A 12,555-nucleotide genomic window follows, 5' to 3' on the forward strand; every position below is an offset into this window, starting at 1 on the left:
GATTTAGTTCTATCTTGTTGTCCATGCCATTTTAATTGTAATCTTGGCTTTATAGATGTTCAAAACATGCTTCTGATCATATTTAGTGTTGTTTGATTGCATTTTGGGCATTAAAAATGCATAAATCGAGTCGACCACCCCATGAACCATATTGCCGGAGCATCACCGTGGCCATAGGCTGGTCAAGTTAGTGTTCCTTTACCTTTTGTGATGATTTGATGCATGTTTTGAGTGATCTAGATGGCTAGGGCGGTCAGAATTAGGATTAGCAATTCTGGAAAGTCTATGATTAGAACAGTTTACAAGTTAGACTATTTAGACCGATTTTTCGCCGGCCGGCGAACGTCCGGCGGCACTCTGATTAGGCTAGATCAATACTAGAACATATGAACTTGATGGTGGATCAAAAGAAATGGCGAAATAGTCGCCGGAAGGTCGTCGGAGGAAGGCTCAAAACCACGGCCTCGAGAACTCAAAACAAGAAAATGCACACTAGGTGCTCGGCGAAATGCCGAAGAGAGGAAACAGCCAAATGGTGCCGTTTTGGCATCGTGCTCGCCAGAGAAGGTGACCGGCGCCGATGCCGGCGATTCCCGGTTCGGCTCAGCCAAACCGGGTTGAACCAGCCAGTCCGATCCGGTTCACTATTTCGGCGGGAAAATTCAAAAATAATAATAATAATAATAATAATAATAATAATAATAATAATAAATTGATTAAAGAATAAATAAAATCAATAAAATTAGAAAAAATTAGAAAATTCATAAAAAATAAAAAAAAAATCAAAAAATTTTAGAAAATTCATAAAAATCCAGAAAATTCTGAAAATACAAATAAAAAATGTGAAAAAATTCAGAAAATCTAAAAAAAAATTGGAAAATTCGAAAATCCATAAAAAAATTTCAGAAATTCATAAAAATCAATTCTCGGTTAATGAAATTCTCAGAAATTTAATTTCCGAAAAAAAAAAATTAAAAAAATCCAAAATTTCAAAAAATCACAGAATGGTTTAAAAACACTGTGGCTAACATTGGAAAGTGAAATTTAAATTTTTGGAAGTGCCCAAGTGGCATTTTTAGAAAATCTCAAATTTAGGGGTAATAACCCCTAAAAAACCCTAAAAAGACACAAATCATGGAATGAATAAGCCTTTAGGGCTTCATTAGGATTTGGACGTTTTTGGGTGCATTTTGATTTTTAGAGACAATTTAGGATTGTTTGGTTTGATTGACATTGATTGCGCATATTAATTCTTGATTGATTTCCCCGCAATTAGAATGGATATTATTAGTGGATAGGCCTCGAAAACTTGTGTGACACATTAGACATCATATCGTTCTTAGGTACCGAAAGGGCGTTAGGGATCTCGATTCGAGATCATTAGCGTAACTAAGTCCTCTTACTCAAAATATCTAGTTCGTAGAATCGTGGTATTTCTCCCATACTCCGATTAGGTTTCTAGTCAACCTACCAATAATGACTAGTGGCGACTCCAAAATTGAAAACTTAGACTAAATAGGAAAATACCATCCGCTGTCACTTGAGGTATGGTCTGGGAGAGGCCCTTACCTGGAAATACCTCCTTAGCGCGCAAATCCTGAAAGTCCCAAAAAAAAAGCGCGGCGCGACAAGGTGGAGACAAATCCTAGGGGTAAACTTGGCTGCCTTTATTACGGGTGTTAAGCATGACCACAGTTAGATATTGACCATTAGATTTGATGATGGATTAGATCATTGACGTTTTGATTTGATTGAGATTGATTAATAGAAGAGATTATTGATGATTGATTTGTTATTGTAAGTTGATATTGTTGATTGATCTTAAACATAAAATGTTTTGTTGGACATATATCGTCAACTTTGGATATTTCACGTATATCGTATACCGAATTTGGGATTGATGAATTAGTGAATATTTGATTTGCTTAGCAAAGATGTACTACTCACTAGGTTGTGATTGCTCATTTTATTCATTTTACTTGTTTTTTGGGTTCTTTAGTGAGTCGCAAGTAGGACGAGAGCGCTATCGTTATCAGAGGAGAACATTTCATAGTGGGGATTTTTTGGTATGAGTTGTATATAGCTATGATAAACTTCTACATTAGTTGTTTGTTGGAATATATATATATATATATATATATATCTTATTTTGATGAATTATAGAAATCCTGTTATTGTAATCAAATGACTCTTTTATAAAATATATATGGATGTACATATTTCGATAACAGGTTATTGATAGTTATGTTTGAGATTGCATCCTTCGAGTAGAAAGACTACTCTGTCATTGCCCCTGTACTTGTAGAGTTGGGGGCGTGACAACATCAACCACTAAATGTCATGCTACATTGACCGATTACCCGTGAATGAATGTAAGCTCGAATCAGTACTTTATTTGGAAGACTCTATTCAGTGGCCATTGAGACGGACCAAACCCGGATATGGATTTGTCATTACTCCGAATCAGGGCCTATCTCAATATGAGCTTAGCAATGGCCTGGCCTTGGGTCATCTGGAAATGATCAGTCAGGCCGAAATGAGCCATCATGAGCCAAACATGGGTCAGAAGCTCTCCCCCTCGCCTCAGCTGCCCAGTATGACGATCCCCTCTGCATTGGCTCGCGGCGTAAATCAAAATCTTCACCCAGAGCTTCCCAATCGTTTCCCACTTTATGCCTATTTCTCTCTCTCTTATCGCCGCCACGATCCTGCATCCATCAAACAACACAGACTTGCTCTTTCCGCCCTTCACTTTACTCGGCAGAACCTCGGTGTTCACTTCTAGCAGCATTTTAGAAGCTCGCTGAAGATACGAGTTCATTTCATTACTCTTCCCTCTATTGATCACTAGATTTTGGATCCACCAATTGGGCTCTCGATTAGATTTGGAATTGGGCATTTGGTAATCCTCAAAGAACTTTAAGGCCTCAGCAGAAGTGTCGCGGAGCCTTATTTCCCCAATTCCACTGGGCAGCATGGAAGGGTACATAACCAGAAGATAAAGCATGTACCTGGAGAGAAGCTTGCTCTCCCGATAATGAGGGAGTCTGGATTCATTCCACCCTTCCTCTTGATCCGAGTAGTATGATAGTTCGGTGGCAATGTGCCAAGTCAGGACAACCTGGTCGAAATCCCCCTCGGTGGCCCACTTAACTTGAGCGAGGCCATAACCATCGAGTAGCCTATCGAGAATTTCCTGAAGATCCGTGTAGAGCGGCGCGTGGTGCTCCTCAACAGAGAATAGATCTTCCTTGACATGACGGAAGATCCAAGTCTTAATCTCGTTGGATACGTCTTCATGGAGGGTGTAGTGATACTTCTCTAGCTTCTCCCTGATCTTCAAGAACTCAAGCACATTTTGGCAAACCAAGGGCCTCTCTTTACTGCAAAAGCTGAGCAAGCTGAATTGGGCAATTGAATGTGACCACCTGGGTTGTCTAGGCAATCTTATAAAGTTCACGGCACGGTTCTTGTCGTGCTTGCACAACCAAACTTCGCTCCAATCCGACGAAACCAGCATCAAAACCGAATAGGTCTCGAAGAAAACAATGACGGCCAGTAACAAGTAAGTGATGGAAACATCAACCCTCGACAGGTGAGACTTTTGGGCCCAAGAAAAGAGCACCAGCACCAACAGAGTGGACGAGAAAGTGAACAAGCGGAGTCGGAGTCCCCACTTGGTGTAAAGCACCATTGCCTTCAAGTGGAGCAAATCGTAGATTAACCCAAGCTCGATCTCAACGATCGTAAAAGCTTTCGCACAATCGATCGCCTTGAATATGGACTTGCTAGTATTCCTCTCATCATGGCTGAGTATCAACTCAACAAAGAGGCACTTGAACATCTGAAGCAGGTCATAGGATCTCACAATGACCTCAGAATCATTCTCTGCAGACGAATCTTCACCACTACTATAAATAACTTCAGGCACTTGGACCTCTATCACCTCATCGGCCACGACGTAATGCCCCTCGGCCTGCTTCAAAGTGTACTCCTCCATGAAGCGGGGGTAATTCGGACTCAGATCAGGCGGGGCCAGCATCGACTGCTTTAGCTTGTCGTTGCTTGCCATCCAAAGAGCGCACACTCTCTCCCCGTACTTGACGAGCCCGACCAATGTCATCACCGACGAGAGGTAGGAGAGATAAGAGCTTGTCCAGGCCATGAAGATGATATATGTTGTGGCTGACGTCTGAACCGCTAGGCCAAGGCAGTGCCTGAGCCAGAGTGCATTGTCCTCCAGAGAATAGGAAGTGATTGTGTCAGGGCCACCCAAGAGAATCAGAAGCAGTGAGGACCAGAATGCGTGCAACTTGTCGTTGTCGCCGAGGCGACCGCCATTCCCCTCGTTCACGTCTCCAAGCTTGCTGGAGAGGATGCCGAGGGCGACGGTGGCCACAGAGTCCGCGGTCAGGTACGAAGACCAGACGGCGATCCTGAGCTTGAGATTGTAGCTGGACTTCCTCTTGTGGTCGAAGAAAATGAGTACGATTTGGACCGCTAGTGTGAACACCACCATGGCTCTCAGCTCCCACGAGTTCCAAATTTTCCTCCAGAATTCCGCACGAAGCACCTCCATTATGATCTGTTTTCTGTTTCTGTCACACCCCAATTCTCAGAAGAAAAGGGAAATGACACGGCCACCTTACACCCGAAGGATGCAGCCTCAAACCATTCAAAAGCCAACTCCCAAAAGTCCCGTGGATATCGCTCTCGTGCTACTCATTGCTAGCTAAAGAACCTAAAAAAAGATTGGAAGAAAATGGGGTGAGCAACCATAGCTCAATTAATAATACATTTCTTCCAAGTGGATCGAACATTCACTATGCATCGTTATAAAATGATATGATAACTCATCATCTCAAATTCAATATATAATATACGTAAAATATTGAAAATATACGATAACTTTCCAACAAAACTCTATACGTACGAAATCAGTCATCAGAACATACTCAACAATAACAAACAACCATCAATGGTCTATTCCGTTGATTAATCTCATTAATCACACGTCGATGGTCCATTCTATCGACTAAAATAATGCTCATAATCAAACTATAGTTACGTTTAACGCCGTGACAAAAGCGACTAAGTTTACCCCCTTTGGCTAGGTCTACCACCTATATCAGCCGGCGGTTCGGCCTAAAAGGACGTCCTGACAGTATGGATACTCCCCCCTCAATGGGTTCTCATCACAACGATATGAGCCATATCAACCAAAACATTTCTCCAACAATGCATAATCAACAGCAAAAAGTTATTTCATAAACCTGTTTTACAAACCGAACCAGATAACCTTTCACAAGTCCATTTATCAGTTAGAATGCATTTCATAAAACATTTCGTAATCAATGCATACAGCTTTTACAATTCCTTTCATAAAACATTTAACCAAAGCATTCACAATTGGTCATTTTAGACCACTTCATAAAACATTCTCAATTCCTTTTCAATCAATTAAAAAGATAGTAAAAGTTTGATCCAATTTATACAAAAAACATGCTCTTAATAACTCATACTTATTAAAACTCTACCATTTTCAAAATATGAGTTCGTAAATTCATGGAAGAAATAGTACCACTCACCTGGAAATGCCTACGATCAAACAACAAAGATTACTCGAATCGTCAAACTCGCAATCCTATCCAATAAGCGAAAAACATCGTTAAAATTGAGTAAAACGCTACCTCAACTACGACTCGGCTAAAACTAAGCTTAGATGCTAACATAACGACTAAAAGACGCCCACAAATCGCTCATCCAAAGCGATTACTCGAAGTCATCCGCAACGCGACGCTTGAACGCGAAACTTGATCGCGCCATAACTTCTTCCACTGAACCTCGTTCCAAACGAGCATATAGTCAAAAGAAAGCCTATTCAAAGAACTACAATAACCCCAACTTGACCGACCCAAAATCGAGCCGAAGAGCGACGAAAATCGGCATGGAAAGCAGCTGGTCGCTACTGTTCATCACGAGCGCGCAACTTCAAAAATTCGTATCGAGCAAATCGTAAGTCCAAATCGAGTTCCGTAAGATCCCACGGCCCCTCAACACCCTAAGCTACTAATTCTATATATATATATGTAGCTCATCGACTCAAAAATTGGACATCGCGGCTTGAATTTCACCAAACTCCGAAATTATACCTTAATTCCAAAAAAATACTCCAATTGGACAAACGAGGGGCGTGAATACTTACCGGACATTGCAATACGTTATTGATCTGAATTGATGAGGCTTCCGTGATGTGAGTCTTTCCTCTTTCTTCTTCTTCCTTTTCTTTCTCTCCCTTTCTCTCTTTTTCTTTCCTCTTCTCTCTCCCCTGCTCTGCGCGAGCTCTTGGTTAAAAAGAAAGGAGCCGAGCATCCACTGTTGCTGCTTTTTTGACTTTTCAACGTTTTTGGCTCCTCTTGTTTCTCTGAGAAAGAGAGACGGACGAGTTGGTGATAAGAACTTGGAAGTTAGTAGGAAATATGCTCACCGAGAGTTAGTTCACCCAGTTGGACTTTAAATATGCTCAAGCATTTGTTCACTTTTTAATCAAAAGGAAATAGGCCTGAACACGTCATATTGAAGCCGAATTCCTCGTAAATTGGAAATTAGGAGTTTTATCGTAAGTGACGTGCAGTGCTTCTTGATCTGGATCGAAAGTATTGTGAAAAAGCAATTCATCGAATAATGAATAAATAAAACAAAAAAAAAGTGGTTTAATCGGTGAGCAGTACATTATTCCATTATAAATCAAGCAATACAATGCATACTACAACCACACTCGAGTCACTTAAACACTCTAAGTATTTCTTATCCCCAATGACACTTGATAACTCACATGATGTCTTTTCTCATAATTTATTGCGAAACTATATCTCAATGTCGCAGAGGAATTACACAAAATCTTAATAAAAGATTTTCATGATTTCAAATACTCGGGAAGTAATTTACGAGCACGTTGCACAATCAATTGTTACGGTCCAAAGCTCCTCTTGAATGCTACATAATGTAATTCACAAAAAAAAGTCGCATATTGGATGTAATTCACCAAGACGAATCACTACTTATAGAAGAAGTGGATCCAAAACATGTTACCCACTCAAACTAGAAATCTTTGACCCAAAAAAAGAAAACTAGAAATCCAAGTCCAATTAAAAAACCCACTTGTTTTTTCATAAGCTCAAAATTGAGATATATTCTTAACAAATAGGTTAGGTGAGGCGTGGTACGAGGCCTAGCTCCAGATGGCCATGCTTATAAAACTACATGAATTTCTATACAAAATAAGCCAGATTAGGCAGGCCGAGGTGAGTAGGCTAGGCCTAAGAAAATTGCTTTCCTAGATCCGTCTATTTTGCCCCTCGGCTCGAACGGATCGAAGCGGGCCCAATGAACTAACCTCATGTTGATCAATTCTAGTCTTGTCATTGACGAATGGTTGATAATTTTATGAAAACCGAGAAGTTAAAATATTTATTAATTCAAATGGCAAGGCTAGATTGTGAATAGCCTTTGTTGTGCCAAATCATTCATGTTATATTATACAGACCCAATCTATATAGATCAATGCCATTATAGCTATTGATCATGCGGGCCTCACAGCGAGACCCACACATTCGGTGGCTATGATGGTATTAATCTACATATAGTATCTACATGACTTTTTATAATATTAGCCCATTTATCGATGATTGACTTGCGATGAGTTATATCGGCGGCTTCTGACACAATTTTTTCTATAATTTTGTCTTTGCGATGTTTTTTTTGGTTTGAGGTCAGGTAAATTAACAACGATGACAAATTTGGGAAAGGTATCCGAGAAACATTTACAATAATGGAACTAGACAAGGCCAAAAGTAAAGTCTGGAACACGAAGGACAAAATTTTGCGGTTATTAAAGAGAAAAGACTAAAGCCACAAGAATGAAAAAAAAAAAGAAAAAAGAAAAAAGGAGAACAAAAACAAATGAAAGTACTTTTATTTTTGGTCGAAAAACAAATGAAAAGTACTTCAGATTAAAGAAATGTTTACAAATAATTTAAAAATAAATGAAATTGGCATTTCAATAAATGAGGCATATTCAATCACTCCTTAGGAACTTATCACATCATTTTATAAATATATTTTTCTACATAAATTTTTCTAAATATTCGTTATTTATGTTGAAATAGTGTCGGTCTTAGTTTCGGGAATTGGATTAGACCGGTAAGATGACAATTGATTTGGACCATGACTTTCATGGGAAGAGGATCACATTTTTTTTCCTTTTTCTTTTTTTTCTAGGGCAAGCGTGATTTGGTAAAGGGACCAAGAGATATTGACCCGCTTGTCCATTAATCAATTCTAGTCTTGTCACTGTTGAATGATTGATAATGACATGAAAACCGTGAAGTTAGAATGTTTATTACTTCAAATAACAGGTTTAGATTGTGAATAATTTTTGTTGTGGCCCATATGATATTGGTGTACATAAACTACTCACGTAATAACTTCTCGTGGTACTAGCCGATTTACTGACGATGAGTTATCACGGTGCGTTTGCGACACAAACTTTTCTATTTTTTCTTAATCAGATTCCTTTCAATTTTAGGTCGGGTAAGCTAACAATGACGACAAGTTTGCGCAAGGCATCCGAGAAACGTGAAACATGTCACTGGACAGCACCAAAAGTAAGTTCTGGAAACATGAAGGACAAATATTAAAGTACCATTAATTATTAAAGAGAAAAGACAAAAGTCACAAGAATTTGAAAAAAAAAAGGTAAAAAAGAATAAAGGACGAAAGTACTTCAAAATTAAAGACAGGAAAAATATCACTAAAAATTCTAAATTATGCTTATTACGGCATATTTCCCATAAATTTTTTTTTATGATAAAAAACTCTAAACTATGCACATTATGACACATTTATCCAAACTTTTTTTATGACATCAAAAATCTCAAACTATGCACATTGTGACACATTTACCCTCCATTAGGGTTCCGTTAAAAATCTCCGTTAAAACTCTGACGTGGCGCTTATGTAGAGCTCGAGTTGCGCCACATCAAAAAAAAATTAAAAAAAATTTACTGCTCATCATCTTTAACCTTGCGATCACTCAGCCGGAGCTCTTCCGTCACTGCCCACTGCCGCTTTTACCTCTGCGGCGAGCCTTCGGACGACGAGGCTTGTTGTGCGACCCCTCGTGCCCGTCCTCTCCATCCCTAGGATCTGTTATGCAGAAACACGGTTTCCTCAACCTCATCAAAAGCAAAAGCAGATGACTGCGGCCTAATACCTGGGCTCTTAGCCTCGGGACTTAGCCTTGCCCTCCCACCTCCATTGGCCAAGAGCCTAAGACGATGACGAAGTTGAAGACGAACATCCACTTCGGCCAAGCTTCGCCCTCAGGTCAAGCTTCGAGCTCGAGCGGCCGCCATGGCCAAGCTTTGAGCTCGAGCGGCCATGGCGGTCGCAAGCTTTGAAGCCAAATCCAATCTCGAAGCTCGCGGCCATGGCCGTTGCAAGCTTGGAAGCCAAATCCGATCTCAAAGCTCGTGGCCGCCATGGCCAAGCTTTGAGCTCGAGCAAAGCGGCCATGGCGGTCACAATCTTCGAAGCCAAATCCGATCTCGAAGCTCGCAGCCATGGCAGTCACAAGCTTCAAGCTCTCCCAACCATGGCAGTTGCAAGCTTCGAAGCCAAATCCTTTCTCGAAGCTCGCTACCGCCATGGTCGGCAGCTATGACGAAGCTCCCGGATGTCCAGGCGGCAGTGGGCAGTGACGGACGACCTCCGGAAGAGCTCCGGCCAAGCGATCGCGAGGTTGAAGATGATGAACAGTAACTTTTTTGAATAAAAAATTTTCTGATCTGACGCGCGTCAGCGCCACGTCAGAATTTTAACGGAGATTTTTAACAAAACCCTAACGGATAGTAAATGTGTCACAATATACATAGTTTAGGCTTTTTGGTGTCACAAATTTTTTTTTGAGTAAATGTGTCACAATAGGCATAGTTTGAAGTTTTTGGTGTCACAAAAAAAGTTTAAGGTAAATGTATCACAATGGGCATAGTTTGGGATTTTTGGTGGTATTTTCCCTTAAAGATATATTTGCAAATGATTTTAAAATATATATTTATAAGTAAATTGTTCTAAATCTTCATTATTTTAGTTGAAATACTAATGTCTTAGTCTCAAGGATTGGATTAGACCGGCGATAAAGAGTAGAATATTTGAAATTGGCATTTCTTTATCGGGCTTGGATCATGTCTATGACAATTGATTTGGACCACGACTTTCATGGGAAGAGAAGCACATTCTTTTTCTTTTTCCCTTTTTGTCTTTTTTCTAGTGCAAGCAGCTGATTTGGTTAAGGGATCAAGAGATACCGGATCGATGCAAAGCATTGGTACAGTAAGTAAATATTACGGAAAAACTCTCTCCCCGCCGGCATAAACATAGTCCATAATTGGAAGTTGTCGCAACCTACCTCTCGAGGGCCGAACTCGATAAGGCGGGTTTAGAGGTAAGTGTTCATGAAACGGTTTATACGGTACATCATAAAAGATGGTTCATCCGTACAGTTCATTATTCATGAACGTGAATCTTCCCTAATTCATACCTTGCGTGACAGCGGATCAATTTTATCTTTTTTAGGAGTCGTCACTAGCCTAGGTCGGAGGTCGGCTAGAATACCTGATCAAAGGTTCGGGGACTAGCTTACGTTAATATTTCTATTAACGCCTTTTCGGTACCGCTAAAGTTAACATGATTGTTATCTAAGTTGTCATGCATTTGTTCTTTACCATTTTCATGTCAAAGTTTTAGTCCACAATGTGATCATGCATCTTGCTTTTTTTTGTGTTTTCATTTGAGATTCTAAACTAATCCTATCTTAGTCTAGAAAAAGAAAGAAACAATCAATTGTGTTGAACGACATTTCGTAAAGTAAACACTCAAAGTATTGAAAAGACGAGCTAATTCTAAGTGCGAGAAAGTAAAACCCGCAACTCGTTGGGTGTTTCTTACAACACAAATTGAAAACCCGAGACATGATCGGGTAATGAATGAATTTTTACAATTGAAATGGTCGGAGAGGACATCGACCGTCACCGTATACAAGGAATTGGGTCGGAACGGACATCGACCTTTGCCATCTTCGAGATCACCATCTTCTTGGACTGCCTCTCGAGTGTCGGCGTTTAGATTTATAACATACATTCACGACAAACAATGCACAAAGGAATAACCAAAGAAAAACAATGGTGCAAACAATTCACTAATCAAGCATGGGCCTCGGGATCGGCCTTTGTTTTTCATGCATTTCGATTCACCACCCACCTAATCATCTAACATTATTTGATTAATGGTTAACGATAATGGGCTACCATTTGCATTCACAAAACGGCAACTCATATCAATTAACCCCTAAAGTCGGGTTCTAAATGACCATAATGGGCTACCTGCCGAACATGCACCGGGCCTAACATTCATCTAACAAACACATGCATAGCAATGAAATAAGCATGCATTCAGGCCCATGAGCCTTATTTCTCAACCAATCAAGCAATGAGAAGTGGGCTTCATAAGAAGACCACTTATTCAATCATTATCTAATTCGGATTGCTTTTGTTTAGATGTGATTAACTAACCTAATGATGTCCAAATAAAGTGATTCAGGTGTCATTAGAAATCTTATGACATGAGGATCAAAAGTTAAGAAGACGATTTTTTCTAAATCCCCACAGATTTTCACGAAAATAACGAATTCAATCTCGGTGACAGACTGGGCCCGGTTCAGTTAAGGATTTCAAAATAATGGCGGGAAAAATAACAAACCTTATCAAAACCGCGTGAAAATTTTTAGACAATTAGGATTCTCCGTGTGTGACAACTTTCATGTTTTGAGTTTTTGCTAAAAAGTCCTCCAAATTTTTATAAAATTCGGTTTTCACAAAGGACTCAACTGCAAATCAAATTTTAACCCGAGAAGGCCTTTTATGAAATTTTAAGCAAATTAACACTTTAAAAATTGCTATTAGGCCCTCAAAATTCCAGTCAACATAATGAGACCCCAATGAATAACTTTGTAGTTTTTATTTTTTGCAAAGGAGGACTCTAACTTTATCAAATTCGGAAAAACATCTTTTGGATTCCAAAGGAATGAAAATCAGATCTGAACACAGATACTGATTAGATCATAAAAAATTCCTTTTGAAAATCCAAATGAATTAAAATTTTGATGAAATTAGTATCGATGGAAAGATCTCGATCTCAGTGTGAACTTTCTTGAAGAAACTTTTTTCATATTTCGAACACACGAATTTGTGAAAATCGAAGAACACACGAAGGTCAGTCAGAAACTAGTCTGTCACCAGATTCATGCATAGATGACGTTGCAGATCGTACAATGCTAACATGCTTGAAATTTTATGAAAATTTTATGATCAACAGATTAAGATGTTCTTTACGACTTTCATGAAGAAAGTTTTTTCAAAAAATGATCGTATAAAATTAGAAAAATCATAAAACAGCACAACGTCAATCTGGAAATCATCAGAACAGACTTGAACATCA

General features: G+C 39.4%; 1 protein-coding gene across 1 annotated transcript; it reads right to left on the reverse strand.

Moving 5' to 3' along the window:
• Window positions 1-2,404: 2,404 nt before the first annotated feature.
• LOC115666263 (uncharacterized) lies at window positions 2,405-4,726 on the reverse strand. Its single transcript, XM_030588022.2, has one exon. The coding sequence runs from the start codon at window positions 4,577-4,579 to the stop codon at window positions 2,471-2,473; it is 2,109 nt and encodes a 702-aa protein (XP_030443882.2). The 5' UTR covers window positions 4,580-4,726; the 3' UTR covers window positions 2,405-2,470.
• Window positions 4,727-12,555: the final 7,829 nt, after the last annotated feature.

This window comes from Syzygium oleosum, unplaced genomic scaffold (assembly GCF_021117445.2).
Source record: "Syzygium oleosum isolate NSW1041296 unplaced genomic scaffold, Sole_v2.1 Sole_v2.51, whole genome shotgun sequence".
Lineage (NCBI taxonomy): Eukaryota > Viridiplantae > Streptophyta > Magnoliopsida > Myrtales > Myrtaceae > Syzygium > Syzygium oleosum.

Excerpts from the sequence above, each read along its gene's own strand:
- LOC115666263 (XM_030588022.2), bottom strand. The coding sequence starts at position 4,579 with ATGGAGGTGCTTCGTGCGGAATTCTGGAGGAAAATTTGGAACTCGTGG.